Here is a 19,750-nt window from a genome sequence, read left to right on the forward strand (position 1 = left end):
GATGGGGAGGGGGAAGTGGGAGGGTGGCGGCGCAGAGAAACAGATGGGAGAAGGAGGGCTGCTGCTCCAGATAAATCCTGCGCACAGCCGCCTGCACGAGGGGCGCTGGTCGCAGGCAACTTGAGGGGAACTCTGACGCTCAGCAGGGCTCGACTCTCCTGAGCCAGGGCAACAGGCACCCACACTCGCTGGCCGTAGACGCCCTGCGGGTCTGAACGCCACTTCAGGGTGCTGGAGTCACGCTGATCATGGTTACTATTTATGATGGGTGGTCGGTGAGTAATCAGAAAAAATATAGAAATGAAATAAAAATTAATAAAACTGTTCCCTGAGAAAAGCAATCTCGCGTCACCCGGTTTGTTATCAGACCACACAGGACATTCTCAGGTCAGCCCGTATCCAGAGGCGATACAGCGCTGCCCTCTGGTGGTGACATCCCTTAACTGCAACTTTGCCGGGGAAAATTGCTCAGCAGAAGCCAGCTTTTATTAAATCAAATCTGGAGACGTTACGGAGACCTCTGGTTAACCCTCTACTCAGCAGTTTTCTGGCTTGCATTCCACCTCACGCTTAATGATGTCACCGGACCCATTATGGCTGAAGTGAATTGTGATCAAGTTCTCCAGTCCGAGAGCAGGGGGGCCGTGACTCCCCGCCCGCCAGAGCAGGAGCGCAGACGAGTGTGCAGCTGCTGCGCAGATCCCGCAGGCCGAGCAGCCTTCCCATCATCCCTTTCCTTCAGCGACTCATGCCGGTCAGCCCTGATGAAAGCAGAGCATCTACAGAGCAAGCAGTGACGCCTAACGTCACGTTTCAGAGGCACAGAAAACACCAGCAGAGCTACCAGGCGTCTCATCTCAGTAGTTTATTACAGTTTTGTGTATCAAAGTAATGTATAAATTATTTAAAAACCAGTGGGTTTATTTTCTTTAAAATAAAAGAGAAGTGTGAATAACAAAGCCCATGACACTCTCGACAGACAGAATATTGAGTGTAAAACGAGTTTTTCTGTAATGAACACTTTAACATCCAAGAATACAACAGGCGATTCTCCCAGTCAAGGCAGGACTGGTCCAGTTCAGCACAGCAGTCTCCCAGTCCATCCCCAGTAAGGGGTTTGGGTCGGATGGGTTCTGTCGAGCTCGAGAAGGGGTGCTCCAGCCAATTTTGCCTTAAGCCACATGGCAATCTTAACCCCAGTTAGTACTGCCTGTCACACTACGTTCACCGAGGTCCCAGTAAAACCGCATCCCAAAAAGACCATCGTTAGTTTACCTGCCCCCTCCCTGCAGGCGTCACGTCAATAAAATTAGATTATGATCACGCTCACCGCTGCCGACGCTGAGCTCCATTCCTGGAGACAGGGACAGGAGAGGCGGGAAGAGAAAGAGCAGGGAATGGAGAGTGAGGAAGGGGGTGTGCCTTGCAGAGCAGGCTGCCCGGGAACAGCCTAAAACCTCCTACCACAGGCAGGCGGTAACAGACAGGAAGAGAAAGAGCAAGGAATATCTGAAGGGTGGGAGCAGGGGGGCTCCAGGGGGCACGGCCCACTCTGCCAGGCTGCTGTCCGCTCCAGCCCAAGGCCACAGAACAGTGCCACCCCCATCAGACTCACAGGGAAGGATGACTGTTCTCGCACACATGAGCTGGTAACGTGAGGGAGAGAGCGGCCCTGGGTGTTCCACTGCTGCGATCAGCCGGAGGGCTCAAGGACACAACAGCAGTCTCCGCACACACCTGGGATTCGAACCCACAACCGGCCGCCGGCTCCACACAGCTGCCCCACTGCTTCTTTCAGCACAGCGCCCCCGGGGGCCCTGGGCTTTCTTCCCCTCCAGGAGCTTGTGCTCCGATCACTGAGGAACATGCCCGCCAGCCAGTCATCTCCCCAGGAGAGCAACTGCACAACAGCAAGCAACAGGCTGAGGCCCGCGTGAGGTCAGAGGTCAGGAGAGCCCACCCACCATGGCTGTGCAGACCTCTGCCTAATCCCCCTGGCTGCTCAGAGAGTGACTTGGGAATGGGCCATCAGGGTGAGATCACAGGTTAACCATTACAGATCTTGCTCGAGCAGTTTCTGCAATAATCCCCACAACGACGGAGCCCCTAGACTAGTCCAAGAGCCTGTATAATCCTGGCACAGCGGAGCAGAGCCACTTAGAATGACCACAGACTCCCCCTTCTGTGTCAGAATACTTTCTCATGCTGTTGCTGCAAGAACCAATTACACAACTTGAGCTGAATAAACTTCAAAATGATGTGTAAGAAATACCGTTTGTCTGCACTGAAACAGAAGCAGAACAGTGCAATGGAAAGACAAGCCAAGTGAATTTTGGCTCCTTACACCAGGAGCTCAGCAGGGAGCATGTTGAAGACCCTTCTACCTGACAATCACTAGGATCCTGCGAGCAGCAACACCAGGAAACGGAGACACACTTAAGGTTAAAGACAGCTGGCCTGGACAAACAGCAAGGAGCTACCCTGCTGCTCAAGAGACTGTCCCTTGGCAAACATGGGACCCATGGTGCCATCTGAAAGTGCACCACATTCCACTGCTCCATTGCACAGGTTTCAAACTGCAGCTCTTTGCACAGGCAAACTAATAGCAAAACCCCCTGTACTTCCTGCAGATGGATAAATGCAAGATACTGCAGGCAGCAGCAAGGGTTCGCGCACTGCAGACTGGTTTAGGAAAGCTTTCTGGTCTTTCTGGCTGCCCAAGAACAACCTGAAAACCTCCTTCCACTGGCGGGAAGCCATTACACACAGCGAGACAGTCCCCGGCCCTCGACTCGCGTACACCAGCCCCCCCGGCCGCACTCTTCGTTTTCCGTGTTCATCTCACCGGTGCGAGACTGCGCCCTGGCTCGCTAGTCCTGCGCGCGGAGCTGCCCGTGGGGGGCCGGTCCCTCAACCCCAGAGCCCCGTCAGATGCTCAGTCCCGCACTTGGGCCATCCAACCCCGAAGGCGTTTTTTATTTATGGTTGCGGGTTTATTTTCACCAGCAAGTAAATTCTTTCTTTTTTTCGACAGAAGAGCAATATACGCAGTATATCCGTATATACGTAGTGCACAGTTATCACGCCTGAAATGTTTAGCTTGGGATCCAACCTAGATGATAAAACAGTGTTCTGGACTCGGAAGGAAACGAATCGGTGGCTGCTGACAGCTGGTTAGAGGGAGGAAGGCCGATAAAAAAAGATAAACACTGAAAACGAAGAGGCCGGTTGGCTTAGCCGTTTCCTGGTCTGTCTCCCCCTGCTGGAGGGGGGTGTGGCCTGAGGTCTCACAGACCGGCCTGCGCGGACAGGGGGCTCAGGAAAAGAGGAGGGGGAGCAGGAACAGCCGGCGAGCGTCAGCACACCGACAGCAGGCGGCCCTCCGTCGGGAGCCTCCGCGGCAGAGAATCCGACGGCAGCAGCCAGTATCTCCAAGGGCGTCGCCCCCCTCCCGGGCAGCAGGGACGACACCGGCCAAGGGAGGCCGTGGTCTGCGAGAGCATGCATTTAAAAAAAATCTGTTTGAAGAAGAAGGTAATGTGTCCCCCTGCGTGTTCCCCCTGAGGCGTCCCCGTGCCTATTTCAGCACCAGCGTGGCCTCCGACCCATCCTTCTTCTTCAAGTACAGTCCGTGCGTGAGGTGATGCTCCCGTCGCAGGTACGCGTAGAAATAGTCTGACACCAGGAGGATCTGGAGGGGACAGGAAAGAAACATCTCTTTGGTTCCATCTACCTCATGACGCGCAGCATGCCTCATTCGCACACAATCTGCTGTCGGCTTACTGCCCTGGCTGCACTCTCTACTCAGCTGATGCTGTCTGATGCAGGTGGGTCTCCTGCCGGTGTACCAGAGCCTTGTGTTCTGTGTTCTGGACGTGCTGCCTTGATCTTGAAGCATCAGGACTTTGCCTGCTTTCATGCTTTTGCAGCATGCTCTGTACCTTGGCTTTTTGAGCCCCATATACTCTTTTCATTCACTGCTTCTTTATATATTGGGTTAGGAAGCCCGTCCTGGAACATACTATGGTGGTTGGATTCAACAACTACATGCTCCCTGTGTTTAAACTGACGGCTTTGCATAAACTAAAGTGACAAGGAAAGAGACAAGAACACAGGGAAAGCAGTCATCTGCTCGCTCTGAACCCCGGCAAGATATGCTACATTAATAAGGAACATTAATAAGAAGCGTTGCGTCTCTTTTCAGCATGGAATAAACCTTTACCTTTTCCTTTGCAGCCTACGCATGCTGACACAGCTACTTGAAATGTTGCATTAATGTGCTCTTGGATCGGGCGGAGAACTAAAAACCTACCTTGCGCACAACACCATTAATCATTCATAACCTAGAGGTGAAAGCTACAGGTGCATTTTCCCTCGGATTAATGTGCAATTCCACAATGTGGTCCACAATGCTCTGACAGCTCGACAAGACAACCGGGTCAAAACAAGTGGGAAAGGCGACACCTGATGAAGATGGGTACTCAGTGTAATTTGCCCTGTTGCCAACACCTACACCTGTCCAGGTGGGTGTAGAATGACACCCCATCACCGAGTGGAGCAATCTGACCTTCGCCCCTGCTGCTTTTCAGGTGCCATGAATTAATGAAGAGCAGGCCTGGGCTGGAGTCGCACCTCTCTCGGCTGGACGCAAGGCACAAGACCAGCCCCCCCGTTTGTCTGCCACTCGTCTCTAATTCAATACTCCAGCAGGAAGAGGTCGCCAGATCCGAATACCTCCTTCCCAAAAGCCTGTCAGAACATCCGACCCCAGGAATCATTCTCACACTCATTAATACTGAAGGCAAACGAGCTCAGGGTCAGATATCCACTCAGCCCTGCACCTCCTCTTCAATAATTCAGTCCTGGAGCCCAGGCAGCCCGCTGAAGTCCCGATCCTGTTTGCCTGTACAGGGACTGGTGAACACGACAGATCCTCCTCGGCAGCCAGTGCTCACACGCAGTCTAACAGCGCAGCAATGGGACTGCTCGGCTGTTCTCTGTAACTGACCACGAATTCCTGCAAGTTAAACTAAGATGCTGTGGAAATGTGTACTTCACATAGAGCGACATTCCTGTTTGAGCGTTTGGGGTTATGGTTCCATTCTGAACACATTTAGGGATGGAGAGGCCTAACCACATAATATGCTAATCCACTGGGTGCAGAAATAAGAAAACTGCTGGATTCTTATGAGGATAGATCTAAATTCTCCACAGTAGCATTGAGAATTTGCCAGCAAATATGACAAAAGCGCAACATAGCCTTAAATGGAATTCCAAATCCTACTCCTGGACAGCGGGACCTCTTTGGGAAAACGAACAGGGAGCAGTGGTGATCCCTGGGTGTACACACCTGACCGACGTTGAAGACCAGAGTGATGGCGTAGTAGAAGTTGGAGTTGGCGCTGCCCGCGAAGATCCAGAGGTGCCACAGCACTGGGAACAGCATGGAGCAGATCAGCAGCATGCAGGACACCAGGAAGATGTTCCGCAGGACTGAGGGAGAAACACGCGCTGTCAGGGACACACGGTAACACCGGCAGCCAAACTGCCCTCTGACAGCAGAATTACACACAGCAGACACACACGAGTCACAGCCACTGATGCTTCTCTCCATGAAGAAAAAACGGAAAACCGCTGACATCTAACTCCCCCCTCTCCCCAAGACAGACAGCCAGACAGCAAGCTGTGCACTGGCTCGGGGCCGGGCTGAGCACAGCAGGCAGGAGACTCACATCTGTACAGGTGGCTCCAGGCAGGCAGGAAGGCCATGTAGAGGGCGATGTCCCCCACCGTCGGGTAGGACTTGAAGATGGAGATGATGGCGATCTGCATGAACATCAGGAAGACAGGGTGCTCCCTGGGACACACAGGACAGCACAGCAGTGTGAGGCAGGAGGAAAATACCTCCGCGTCTGAGCAGCAGAAACTCAACTACCCACAGCACACAATCATAAATCCTCTCCCCCTCTTTGGAAACTACTGATTTTCTACCCTTAAACTGTCAAACACCAAGGGATCGACACCCCGAGCTGCTTGCAGGACAGTCTGCTAGGGTTGCTGACTCGTAGGAGTAAAACCAGAACAGGTGAAATCGTTCCCTGCGTCTCAGGCACATCAACAAAACAGAGGGAAACTAGAAATGGGCTTTTCCCGTTTTTAGAAAGACAACAACGGGTAAAGGTTTCAGGGCGGCGACTCACTTGAGCTTGATGGAGAGGGGGATGATGTAGAAAAAGACGTTGATCTGGAAGACGCAGAGGAAGAAGAGCCTGAAGTGCTCGAACATCTCGGCGAAGAAGTACCAGAACAGGCCGATGTTGGGGGTCAGGTCAGGCACCGTCAGGCTGGGCGGAGAGGTGGAGATATCAGAAACAGACGGGATTCTGTCACATACTGCAGGACCACACAAAGTCAGTGATATCACCTTCTCGTGCTTTAGAAACAGGGTCTTACTGCAGCAATTTGCCAACGCAGTTGTTAATCTTTTAAATGACTCGACTAACTTGTTTGTCATTACAACTCCTCAGAACTGCCTGTAAAACTGTCAAAGTTTAGGAAGCGCTGCTTTAAATCTCATGATGCACTACAAGAAGATCAGAGCCCCTAGAATACTTAGCTAAACCTACCACGCAGACACTTTTGCCAAACTCCACCTTTAAGCTCCTGGCAGGGTGCAGGATGCTTGGGAGGGGTTGGAGACAGAAGGACGCAGCTTTGTCAGCTGTGGGGACAGACAGACTGACGGAGTGGGAAGGGAGGCAGGGGGCAAGGAGGAGGCAGAGGAGCAGAGCAGGACGCCCAGAGCGGAAGGGGGAGGTGGGATCTTACTCACATGAAGCCGTACACGGAGGGAATGAAGTCCCATGAGCTGAGCAGGAAAAAGGAGAGACAAACGATGATGGCCAGGCTGCCCAGGAACATCACGCCATACTGGACTGCGAGGATCCAGAAACTGGGGCTGCGCAGACTCACGGGGATATACAGCCTCTGGGGGGACAGGAGGGGGAGAGATGTCAGCTCCCACTGCAACTGAACCTCAGCCCTTTACAGTCAACAGGGAACACGCCTCCTACAGCCTGGTCAGTAAGCTGGAAGCACAGCAGCTCTGGGATTGGTTCCCCTGAGGGTATGAGGAAGGTCTCTGCATCCTCAGCTCCTAATTCCGTTTCCCACGGTATTCCCAGGAATGCTGTCGGGTCTCGGTCAGGTGAAGCGTCACAGTTGTGCCCAGGGCTGTGCCAGACGTGAGTCTAAAACCTCAAAGATGCAGTCAAGGACAGCAAAGTAGGTGCAGCGCCAGACCTCCTGTTCCGTCTTTCCTTTCTGTGGATTCCCTTGACCTGTGGCTGGGTCGGGACTTTAGGTTCTACACGACCGGATGTGCATTTTGGAATTGGGAACACCGGACTAGCTCACAATGAGCAATCCTGTCCACTAGGCAACAGATCTGAAACCAGCAGGAAGTTTGGAGGCTTACCTGCACGAGGAAGAGCAGCGCTGGGGCGAACAGCGTTAAAGGGTAGATGGACTGGTATGTTGCCAATGCCAGAAATATGGCACTGAGGAAGGCACTTCCTGCACAGACACCAAACAACAGTAATATAACAGAGGCTTTCCCATTTTTTTCATGACAAGTATTCTTGGCGAAGCACATTTATTTTTTAATAACAAAATGTTCAGGATCCTAGTGCTGAAAGACCACAACACTCGTGAGCTTGTCCAGTGCTCTGCTTTCAGTCTTCTTTCAAGACGGTGTCTTAAACAAGCTGTTGCTGCCCTGAAAGGACCTGAAAGAAGAGTCCGATTCTGCCCCCCTGTGCCCGGAGACCTCATCCCCGTCCCCAGGGCTGCCCAGCCGGCCTGGAGAGCTGTACCTTTTATCGTACACAGGATGAAGAGAGCAATGACAGCATTGTTGAGCCCGCAGGTCGACTTGGCCACACAGGACAGGACGGTGAAGGGATTCAGCAAATAACTGGGAGAAGGAGACGGAGAGGAAAAGTGAGAGAGAACGATGAATCAATCCGCGCTCAAGTGGCTTTTTCCAGTCTGTAAACAGGAATGGCCCTGGCTGTGCTGCCCGTCGAACTTACTTATTGTGAGGTGGGCAGTCAGCCTGCTGCTGAAGGCCCAGAGGTTACGTGCAGCACGGCTCCACACACTCCTGCCAAGATCTGTGTTTGAGGCAGGCAGCTCTGTCACTCTGACAGGACAAGTCCAAGCTACTTAATTTTTCATGAATCAGGCTTCAGTCACTCACACAGAAGGCAAGCCGTGCAGCACTTACAATAAAGCCACTTTGAGAGGGATATAGTACATCTCTTTCGGTGTTCTGAACAGCTCCACAACATCATGGGGATAACGGTCAGCCTCCAAGGCATATTTCTGTTTCCTGAACTGGCACAGAAAGATAAATTATAACACACACAACAACACCTCTGTAGCTAATTTTAATTATTAACATCTAACTGCTATTTGTTTTCTGTTGAGATAGTGTTTCTGAAGCTCAATTTAGTTGACTCACTTTCAAATCACAACAGCAAGGAAAGTTAAATCTTTAAGGATATAAGTCTTTATGGCACAATAATTAAACCCATGCTATAGTTTTAGGCACGCTGTCTGTCTCCAGCAAATCTGTGTGGTCTCTCTGGGCCACAGTTAGTGTATCTCAGGGTGATCTACTCCTGTCACAATGCCTTGTGAAAGCAAACAGCAGTGTTTATCAGGAGATGATACTGGTGTGAGAGGTCTTCTTCGTCCTGGAGAAGCTGTCTTACCATGATCTTATTGTAGTCCCGCACAGCCAAATACAGTGCTACCGCAGTGATCCCATCTGCTATCTGTGAAGAGAAGGCCCAGGACAGTTCTTCCACTCAAAGCCTGGGAAGCTGATTTCCCCAGTAAGTGCATGTCATGTTTCAAGAAGCACAAGAAACCCAAGCTGCACTGCTTTGATCTTTCGCTTAACACCTTTGCAACCCAAAACATAAGTCGCCTCCGCTGTCCGCTGGGATACGAAACAGCGGAGACGAGACTGTCTGAGCTTGTTTCCTAGAGAGGAAATCGCTTCGACAGCACATCACAATGATTACTCACCATGAAGACGAACTCGGAATAATCAATAACGAAATGAAAGAAGTAAATCACGAGAGGTGTCTGGAAAGGACAAGGAGGAGAAAATCAGCTGCTTGTTAGTGCGAGTTCAACAGAGCAAACAGACTTAATTCTTAAACTCATTGTTATTCGACTCGCATCAGCTGGCTTTCGCTCAGGGCTGCGACACTCATTACTCTATTTTTACATCCTTAACTACAGCCGTCTGAAGACAAGAGGCAGGATAAATGAGTAAAATAACACTTAACAGAGAAAATGCAAGGATCAGATTCCCACTGAACAGTAAGCAGTCTTAGTAGTAACTGGATTCATTTCAGACTTTCTCAACTGCAGCCCCAGTGCGGTGGGAGGGCAGTCTTATCAGCATGATGAATTCCAGCACGCTTCTCTCCCCTGGGAGGGACTCACTTCGTGGAACACGTCCCCGGAGTACGGAGACACTCCCAGGTCCAGCAGCGCCAGGCCCTCCACTACTGCAAGGAACCGACAGGAGACACAGGGGTGAGCAGGGGAGCAGCAGGTCCTGCTCTCTGACAGGAAACTGCTGGCATGGTCACTGTGTGATGTCACTGTGTGAGGAGTGGATCACGAGCTGTATCGGGGACACGCTGTGTCAGAGCCCTGCGATGACAGGGGTACTAGGAGCTCCTCGGTGGCCCTCGACTTCTCCTGGGTTAGTGTCAGGACTCACAGGGCTCAACCCCATCCAGCACACACACGTGTTTCACTAGACATTAACCCCCTCGGCCTTGTCATCTCGCAGGCTAACTCCCCAGCAGCATGAAGAAATCCCTTCTTCACCTGAAGTCTCTTCCACCCTGCTTCCTACAAAACGCCTAACAAGCAATTACTACATATTAAAAATATTTTTTTACAATTTAAGGTTTTCCCTTTAGAAATTACTTTAATAAAAAAGTCAGTACGCTACTCTCTCTTTGAGCATTTCAATGCTCACATTTAAATTGACATTCGTTCACAACTATCGCTAACTCACGACATTTTAATTCAAAGACATTAAAAGCCCGGCTGCAAACAGAAGGGTTTCGAGGGCTCGTCTCAAAGGAACAGTACAATGCAGGTCAGTAATGCTCGGCTTCGGACAGGGGACAGGACTGTTGTAGACCAGCAGTCAGGAAAGGGCTGCGAGTTCCGAGTGACTGCTCACAACGATGACAACAAAGAAAACAACGGTTCGTGTAGTTTGATGCATTATTTACCTCGTTTCCATGCGTTTAAAGGGGACACCACTTCCACTCTCTCCGCTATCAGGTCAGCAAAACTCGACCTGAACAATGCAGCCCTGATTGTGACAGCCACAATCAAGCCCAGCGCTAAGGGAGCCGCCATCTTTGCCGAGAGGAAGTACCTCTCTCCTCCTGTCTTCGCGGGGGGTCACGGGATTTGTAGTCATGTCCTGCAGGAAGCTGCTTGGGAGCCTACATGAAGGGTACAGGTAAAGAACACCAAATCCCATAATCCAACGTAAATCATTACATTTCTCTTTTCTGATTCGGTTGACAAAATATAGAGGCGGGATTATCGGAGTGTGCAGAAATAAGCACCGATTTAATTTTAAGAAAACCACACCAGGAACTGGGAAGTTCATTTATCAGAAACTATTTTTTTTTAAGTTTGGGATTTCTGTAAATCCTGAAGAATGCCGTCGTAGAACTCAGGAACCGTGAGGCAGGTATTCAGTTATGTTTTAAATGTGAAACTTTGCATTCTCAGTGACACGTCCAAGGTGAAATAGAGCGACTTACACTTACAGACACGAATAATAAAACTGCGCAAACCTTTCGTTCGAGCTACAAGTAGAGAAATATACGCACTTCATATAAAATGTACGGCGTTCCTACGATAACAATATTCGGATGCTATTAAAAGTGGATATACATAAGATAACACAATTATCATCCGTTTCACTGTGCAAAGGTATATTAAAGCCGTCTCGAACGTCGTGGAATTGGTGTTTTCACTTCGTGCGTTATGTCGTTAATGTCCATTTAAAACGGAGACTAATCCGTTAATACCAGGAATTCTGCGCCGGTGCCCCAGTGTAGTGGGGAGCTGTGGGGGCGCTGTCGTGTCAGACAGGGGAGACGCACTCCTAACACTGCAACACGAATATAATAATAATCCCTCGCACGTCTATAGCGCTCTTCTGGACTCTCCACTCAAAGCGCTTTACAGGTAATGAACTGAACTTGAACTTGAACTTTATTGCCATATGTAACCGGTACTGGTTCAATGGAATTCTTACTTACAGAAAGTCTCTCGATTGTAAAACAAGTGTAAAAAACAAGACAAAGTGCAAACAGTGCATCAAGACAATGTACAAACAAACAATAGACAATGTGCAAGTAAACATGCAAACAGTTTGAATGTATGGGGATCCCCTCCACCCCCACCAGTGTGCAGCCCCACCTGGATGAATATGGCCAGGACGCCCGGGTGATTGAACCCCAGGGACCCCATCTGGGGGGTGATGATGTATCAGTGCACGATTCGAACTGGGGGAGTAAATATTAGGAGAAACGCAAAAAAAACCCATCTACTGTCACTCCTGTGGTCGTATTTTTAAAAGCCTCCTTTCCAGAATATTCGCGCTGTGATCAGAAGTAAAGAATGCGCATTACCGCAGTGCGCCAGCAGGTGGTGCTGTGGCCGCAGTACGGAGAGCGCCTACGAGGGCTCGGGGTTTCAGCTGAGAACACGTGTCCCAGGCTGGAAGAGCGGAGCCCGAAGTCTCCCTGAGTCATTTTATTGCTTGGCTGCGGTTTTAATAATCCTGCAATGGAATTGGCAGCACGTGTCAATTTCAGTCGCCAGTTGCTCTTAACAAACCTCACCTTTAATTCCAGGTGATTTGTATCACCTCAGGTGATATAGGAAATATAGAGATATAGGAGAGTCACCATGTCGTCCACTGGTGCAGTGCAGCTGTCGCTTGGCTTAGCAATCCTGCCCCAGAGAGCAGAGCACCACTAACTGGGCCACCTTACCGACCCTGAAGGTCTCCCGTCCCGGTACTGACCCAGCCCAGCCTTGCTGGGCAGCGCTGCAGCCTGTCACTTAATCTCATCTGCGAAGGTCTGCCTGAATAAGCGCTGGTCTGCCAGCCTAGCCAGCACAGAGCAGGTCAAACTCACTGAAGAGGCCAAAGGAACCTGGAGCAAAGATCAATTCATGGCTTGCTTCAAGTCAATGGCAACCTGACACAGGGACACAGGAGAATATTTATTTGAACCCTATCCGTGTCTTTAGTTTCAGGGACATCCAGGCGGATCGAGTTAAGATTTAACACCTCTATTCCAGCGCCTGCTGGGTATCAGACTTCACGTTTCTAGGTCTTGTGCTGCAGTTCAGGTTTGGGGAATAGACTCATTTCTTCCCGTCTGTTTTTTTAAAAAGGCACAGGTGACTTAAGGACTTACTGTGATCCTTCTCAGCTTTATTCACAGGGCTTCTGCTCGCGCAACCAAATTAAAACTTTAAGTTAATTAACGAGTTGAGTAAGTACAGGAGATCAGCTTCAGCTGAATCAATTATCTGTTGGCAGGAGCGAGGGTCCCTCTGGTTTCTCCAGAGGAGAGACGTGCGCAGCTCCTCCCGGCTTAAATCTGTGGAAACAGGCGGGCCTGAGGTAGCTGCTACCATCGGTCAGCACATGCCGAACCCTCTTGATTTCACCCTGCTGTGAGTGTGAGAGTGCTAAGGTCACTGAGGCCCCTGTGCCCGTGGTCGTACCTGGGCTTGCTGCAAGACCGCAGATCGCTTCCCAGTCCCGATCCATTCTGAAGCGGGTGTCAGGAAAGCAGATTCTTGCTCTGCTCAGATTTATACACAGCAGCTGCAGCTGGACGTATCTGCGTCTTGTCTCTTAAATTACCTGCCCGGTTCATTCCAGCAGCTTGCCCGCCGCCGGCAACAGCCAGTGAAATTATGGAGCAGCCTGGTTTCAGTACACAGTCCCAGCCCTTTAGGTTTTCACCCTCAGTTATTTACACTGTTTTATGGAGGCGCTCCACAGCGGTTTCGGAGAGTGTCATCTCTAAATTCAGGGGCCGGCCGGGCAGTGGGGAGAAAAAGAAAACTTCCTTTTGATTGGAATGGAAAGAACATAACTTTCCAGAAGTGTCGAAGATTTAATCAACGACCCCTAGGACTGAAAATGAAAAGAAACTTAATAACATTATTTTCAAAAAGAATTGGGAGGCTAATTCAGATTTTCTGGGGTTAGATGAAATTCAGAAACAAAAGTGAATAAATGTGAATGAATTATACATTTGGAAGAAGCAATTCTTTTTTCAATTAACATTGCTAAAAATAGATTTAAGAAGAGACCTGACTAATTTGAAAAAACATGTTTCTAAAAATCAGTTCCAAACCACGTGCCTGTATTTTAATTTTCTGCAGTGAAAGATAAGGTATTTTAAAAACTGCTCATAAAACTGGGAAGTTGACTTCTTTTTATGACCGAGTTAGTTGAGAATTGTGTTTTGACACTGCAGTCTCAGCCTGGCGTCTTTAAGCGGGTTAGGCCTTTGGGTGGGTCCTCCTGCAGACACCTGCTCAGGTGAGCAGAGGCGGAGCAGGGGGTTGCTGTGATGTCTGGGAGTTGAAGGCAGCTTTGAGCCCACGATGCTCAGCGCAGGTGTCTGGGCTTCGGGATTGGGAAAGCGAAACACAGGTAGCAGTCAGACACCTGGGGCTGGGCTGTGATACAAGCCTTTACCCACAGAGCTCAACGGCACGTAGTTGGTTATTTTATTTCTCCTGAAAGTGGTGTTCCGGAGTGAAGGACCCGGGTGATCGTTTATCCCCACAGCAGAACCTTATAGCGGTTATTGCCTCTTTAGTTTATGAGGCAAACCTGTTTTCCACTTAGCTTGTCTGGTATAACGCAGCATGGTTTAATCTGCATAATAGCATTATGTTTCCTTCAAGTGGCGTAGAGCTCAATTTCCTTGCAGGATAAGCATGAAAGGCTAAAAATGTCATAAGCTTGGCTCCGATGGCCTCAGAGAGCTGCTGTGCTCAATGCTCTGGGCTGTCGGCGCCGTGGAGACGCACTTCAAAGAGCCCCCTGCCTGCTCCTCCTACACAGGGACTGGCTTGTGCGCCGAAGGCCCGACTTCAGGTCAGACCTTACAAGGCCCTGTGCACCAGGTGAAGGCCACAGTCTGCACGGACAGCAGGTACTTGGACAGCCCTCTGGCTTCCGCACACCTACAGAGACGCGCTGCCTGGGTCAGTTGTGTTTGCATGTGCCCTGTGGTAGACTGGCACCCCACTGGGGTCTAGTCCTGCCTTGCCCTCTGTATTACCAGGATGGCTCCCAAGCTTATGTTCACAAGCTTATGTTCTGATGATGGGGGATTGATGGAGAAGGAGCTTGGCAGTAATGCCATGCCTGTCTGATCAGCTGGCAGTGCTGACAGCCTGTCTGATCAGCTGGCAGTCCTTTCACTTGATGCCCCCCGACCAATGCCTCCCACTCTGCTCGCTAGCGGACATGGTTACAGGGTTCCCACTGCTGACGCCTGCTCCCCTGGAGGCTCCCGGGCCACAGTGAGTGGACACGGCCGAGTGGACGGTCAGGCAGCATCGGCCCCGGTGCTCCACGCCCCCCATTCATGACGCTGGACTCCGGAGCCCATGGAATCACATCTGGGATTTTCATAGTTCAGCTTTTCCCCGGTTGATTTGGGGGGATAATTTGCGGCGTGGAGCCCGGAATGAGTACAGGTGTGGTGCTGAGCGAGGTGCAGCCCAGAGCCCTGCGCTGTCCCGTGCTGTGAAAGTGACTTAAGCCTGCCTGGTGAGCGCGACAGTCCTAATTAGATAATGGCCTTACCCATCAGCGACTGAGCAGTGTGCTGGGAGGCCGTGTGTGCACAGCACCTGTCTTAGCGATCCTTTAATTAACAATGATGGGGCTTAAGACACAAGGAGGTGCAAAGAAGACGCCCTCAGAGGGGATTGCGGAGCAGGATTTCCTGCCGAGGCTTAAGAGCAGGCAGCGCTGCTACTGAGCGTTACTCGGGGGCTGCAGCGAGGGGCTCGGTCGCCGCCGAGCGTCTTCGGGCCACGGCCCCGGTGCGAGTGAGCGCTCAGTCCCTCGGCTCGTCGCCGCTGTCCTGGCGGGGCCGCCGGCCCCAGGTGCGAGTGAAAGCAGGGTGGACGGGGGATTAGAGCCGACAGGGAGATAAGGCAGCGTGTCGGCCTGGAGTCCTGGCCAGCGAACCCGGAGCCCTCAGGCCTCAGCTCCTCTGTGTGCCTCCTCCTGCCCCGGAATAACCTCTCAGAGCCACCCTCCCCTTTGCCTCCCTGCGCCAGGCTGGGAGGGAGAGGAGACGCCCGAAACATGCTGCAAGTCCCCGGTCCGACTGTGCTCTCTGCTGCCCCACAGAGGCGGGACATCCTACCTGCCGCAGTCAGGACCCCAGAGTCCAGGAGAAACTGAAAACCCATCCCTCAGGATATTCCTGACCCCAGGGCCCAGTGACTGACCCAGGTTACTGCTTCCTGTCTGTCCAGCAGCACTGGAGCGTACTGCTTTCTGTTATCGCCACCCTCTGCAGTTTGACCGGATGTGGTTGTGATTAAAGGTTCTGCCAGATGAATTACTGTCATGCGAATATGAACAAGGAGACTGAGACCAGGGTAATGATGTACAGTGAGGGATGATATTTAAGAGCTTCAGAAGGGCTGCAAACAAGAGGGGGCCGTTAGGCTCATCTAGCTCATTTGGTAATTCATAGTCAATAGATCCAAGGATCTCGCCCAGTCAGGGTAACAGGGTAGGCCTCTACAATATGGCTGGGCAGCTTGTTCCACACTCCCACCACCGTTTGCGTAAAGAAGTGCCTCCTGTTCTCAGTTTTACATGCACTTCCACACCGTTTCCTCTGGTGCCCCTGGGTGTGTGTCTCACTGTTCATTCTGGAGACGTCAGCTGGGTTGACTTTGTCAGTGACCTTTGAGGATTTTGAACACTTGTATCTGCTCCCCTCCTTATCTTCACTGAAGGCTAAAAAAGATCAGTGCCTTCTGCCTGTCAGTGTAATCCTCAGGATGTATCTGGTTGCCCTTCTCTGGACTCATTCCAGAGCAGCAGTATTTTCTCTGTAATGTGGTGACCAAATATATTTAAAAAATCTAAATAAGGCATCACTAGTGCAGTGCACATTAATAACCCCCTTCATGCAAATTCTACACTTTTAGCTCTATCATTTGTTCTGTCTTTTTAATTGCTTCTCCTCCTTGTTTGGTAGATATACACGATGTGTCAACATAAACACCTCAGTCTTGTTCGGAAGTAGTCTCTTCTTGCTCAGTGTGTCCCGTTTTGTATTTCTGGTTTATTTTTTTATCGCCCGCTTCCAAAACCCTGCACTCATCTACATTAAATTGCTGCCAGGTGATTAGGGAGTCTTTGATTAGAACAGGTGCTCAGAATACGCCGGCCACTTGAGAAATTAAAAACAAATGTGGCCACCTAAAAAAGCAACAGAAACTAATGGGTTCTGTCATGTTGCTGCAGTTTTGAAATTATTCTTACGCCCTTCTGAAACAGTCGCGCGTCCGCTCCTGGTTTTAAAATCATGACAGTAATCCCAGCCTTGCGATAGATGGCACTCACGTAATCTGCAACTCAAAAAAAAGAGAATTTGCAGCTGTGCTACAGCGACTCAATAATAATATAAAAAAGACAGATCAATGTGAAACACTTTCACAGGCAGAAAACGATTACTCAGTATTTTTTTCCTCTGAGCAAAAAAAACTGGGAAAAAAACTTGTAAAGCCTGTAGAATGTTATTACTTCTCTTTAACTTAACAGCTGTGGCAAAGAAATCAGATAAAAATGCTATTTATTTTTCATCTTCATATGTAATAGCGCACAGCAAGGGATTTCTTTTCAGTGTGCGTCGAGGTACACAGCCTCATGTAGCATCACTGGGGACCTGAAAAGAGCAGGCCAGGTGGAGAGAGAGATAGGCGAGGAAGAGAGAGACTGATCTTTTCTGTGCCTGTAAGGAAATGACAGAGGAGCTCAAATTAGGAAGGAGGAGGGAGAAAGGGAGTTTGTGTGTTTGTTTCCATTTGTGTGTGTGGAAGCAGGACAGACTAGATCAGCTTGAATTAGTATAGCAAGGTGCATCCCCGTCCACAGCACTTTGTTACAGCCAGTGTGGCAGTCCTGCCTTACACTTCATTTGTCACATTTCCTATGTTCTTTGGAAAAATAATTAATTGCCCAAAATACCAAATCACACCGCAGAGGTACTGCATTGTCGTAGTGCTGTACCGCATTACGTTTAGCAGAGGCACGGCTGTAATACTCTGAATCTATCATCAAGACACTGAATTCTTTGCCTAATAAAAAGTCTTGATCGCCTTCCTTTCATTAACTGTCTTTCCACGGCAGAGTAATTAGGCACTAATTTATATCCCTCTTAAAGTGCTTCAGGAGCTCCACTACACACAGTACATCTCACTATGGTTGGCATTTGATTCGGCACAGGAGCCATTACAGTCTTTGCCAACACATCCCCCAGCTCCTTCCTGAACAGACACTTGAGGGTCGAGACTGACGTCGGCTTTTGCACCCCAACAGGGGGCTGCCTGTCAGCCAGGTTCACTCAAGGGTAGGCAGGTTCCCTTACAAAGGTGTAGGCTTACATGGCATGGTAATAACAGTGGTTTCACCATGCTTATACCATTCATTTACCCTGCTGCCTCAAGTTGCCCTGTGGTCTGCCACAAGCTTTGCCACACCTGTCTGTGCCTTGCTGTGCTGTTGCACACACGTCTGTGTGCCCTGCCTGGCTGTCACTTGTATCCATGAGAGGGTGTGTCATGGCTTGAGACAGACTAGTGGCCTGTGCTGCTGGTGTCTATGGGCTGTGTGTTTGTACAGCATGAGCACCACATCTCATTGCTGCCCAGTGCAGTTGTCGTCGTACAAAGCAACTCATTTCACAAGCACTGTATATCACTTAATGCCAAGTTTCTCTGAGCAAGAGCAGCATCCCGATGTGAGGGAAAAGCAGTATTAGTGTGTTGTTCCTTTTTAGATACAAATATTTTTAGTTTTTCGTGTTTATGTTCATGGCTGTTGAAGATAAAAATGTGCTTAGCTGGAATGATGGTCTTGCGTCAGGTGTCTCTTTCATCTTTTTACCTTGATTAGCCTCAGGTAGATTTCAGCTTTTTAGGGGGGTGTGTGTGTGTGATCGGATCAAAGATCCTCCCTCTTCCTCTGGTCCACGGTGCGTTTAATGATGAGACAGCAGCTGCAGTCATAAAAACACTGCTGCTATTGTGAGACCATAAAACCTAAACTGCTGGACGCAGAAGGGCTTTGCTGTGCCGACAGAGCCCATGAAAGCGGCAGGCCCAAATTGATGAGTGGACGTGTGCTGTACAGACAGAGCTGACTGGCTATAAAACAACACCAACGTCTTTTACAGGAGAGCTGGAATTAAAAGATTGAAATCAAAGACAACAGACATTTCATTTTGTTTTGGGAATTTATTTTTCTCTCCCATTGAAGAGGGCTTGCAGGCTAAATAGAAGGAAAAGTCTCCTTAGTAACTGAGACAGGTCTCCCTTTGGAATGTTTCTCAATTAGACTTTCCTTAAGGGAGGCAAATGGGCCTTCCCTCCTACTCCTGGATGCCTGAATCCCTTCCGCACTCTGTCCACTCCACTGTCTGCTCAGCCCTGGAGCTTCGTTTGGACAGAACAGCCCTGGCATGATGCCCTTCAGCTTCCCCAATAGCTGGCGTTGAAAGGCGCTGCAGTTATTTCTTTTCCAATGAGATTTGGAAAGCCAGAGATCTGGTTGGGATGCTGCATATTGATGTGTGTTGTGTGTATTAGTGTGAATGTATTGGAATGGTTCAGGTCTGCTGCTTGCTTCTGCTAATCCTAGTCCTTCAGGACTGTCAATGGTGGAATAAAAATTACATGCAATGTTTGTGACATAAACATCAGATACTATAGACATTTCACTGTCCACAAACTAAACCACTTTCCATCCTAACGCAACACAACACAGGGTTTTTCCTGCTCTTTGCCTGCATAGCAGCTCTCATTCTTGCGTAAAGCCTCGTCACACCACACTCCCACAGCAGTCCCTCTGCGCTTCCTCAGAGTTAATTCTTTTCTATCCATTTCATTCATCCATTCTATCGTGTCCAAGTCAGAGAGTTTGCTCTTTCCCACGGCCCCTCCTTAATCCCGCTCTTCCCCTCTGACTCCGCCCCTCCCAGCACTCCTCTTCCCTACTGACTCCGCCCCTCCCAGCACTCCTCTTCCCCGCTGACTCCGCCCCTCCCAGCACTCCTCTTCCCCGCTGACTCCGCCCCACCACAGACCCAAAACAGACACCCAAGTGACTGTCAGGCATTGTGTGCTGATAGAGGGGAACCCCTGCTTCCAGTCTGTGTGCAGCAGCTGGACTTGTAATAAAGTCCAATAGGTATGTGAAGGGCAGGTGTGTTTGTGTGCCAAGGCAGTGCTCTAGATAGTTTCTTCCTTGTAGAGTCAGACAGGGAGAAACACCTGGATGGTAATAATAACCAGTGATTATTACCATCCAGTACTTAACTGAAGCCCCTGTAAC

General features: G+C 50.0%; 1 protein-coding gene across 2 annotated transcripts; it reads right to left on the bottom strand.

Moving 5' to 3' along the window:
- Positions 1-850: 850 nt before the first annotated feature.
- pigu (phosphatidylinositol glycan anchor biosynthesis, class U) lies at positions 851-10,505 on the bottom strand. 2 transcript variants are annotated; one of them, XM_088607928.1, is made up of 12 exons: positions 10,332-10,505; positions 9,523-9,587; positions 9,097-9,156; positions 8,778-8,840; positions 8,288-8,397; positions 7,875-7,975; positions 7,478-7,575; positions 6,833-6,987; positions 6,201-6,344; positions 5,733-5,857; positions 5,351-5,493; positions 851-3,691 (listed from the first exon to the last, which is right to left on the bottom strand). In XM_088607928.1, the coding sequence occupies exons 1-12, from the start codon at positions 10,459-10,461 to the stop codon at positions 3,578-3,580; spliced, it is 1,308 nt and encodes a 435-aa protein (XP_088464054.1). In that variant the 5' UTR covers positions 10,462-10,505; the 3' UTR covers positions 851-3,577. The 2 variants fall into 2 exon arrangements, with proteins under 2 accessions (XP_088464054.1, XP_088464055.1); XM_088607929.1 differs by lacking the exons at positions 9,523-9,587; positions 10,332-10,505 and adding an exon at positions 9,363-9,510.
- Between the last annotated feature and the right edge of the window lie 9,245 nt (positions 10,506-19,750).

This window comes from Lepisosteus platostomus, chromosome 15 (genome assembly GCF_059453375.1).
Source record: "Lepisosteus platostomus isolate fLepPlt1 chromosome 15, fLepPlt1.hap1, whole genome shotgun sequence".
In the NCBI taxonomy this organism is placed as follows: Eukaryota; Metazoa; Chordata; class Actinopteri; order Semionotiformes; family Lepisosteidae; genus Lepisosteus; species Lepisosteus platostomus.

What these genes read in the sequence shown, in the direction of transcription:
- pigu (XM_088607928.1), bottom strand. Translation starts at nt 10,461, where the DNA reads ATGGCGGCTCCCTTAGCGCTGGGCTTGATTGTGGCTGTCACAATCAGG. An exon ending in ATTCCGAGTTCGTCTTCATG is followed by an intron (nt 8,841 to 9,096) that starts GTGAGTAATCAT and finishes TTCTCTTCACAG; the next exon opens with ATAGCAGATGGGATCACTGC. An exon ending in GGGACTACAATAAGATCATG is followed by an intron (nt 8,398 to 8,777) that starts GTAAGACAGCTT and finishes TTTCTGTGCCAG; the next exon opens with TTCAGGAAACAGAAATATGC.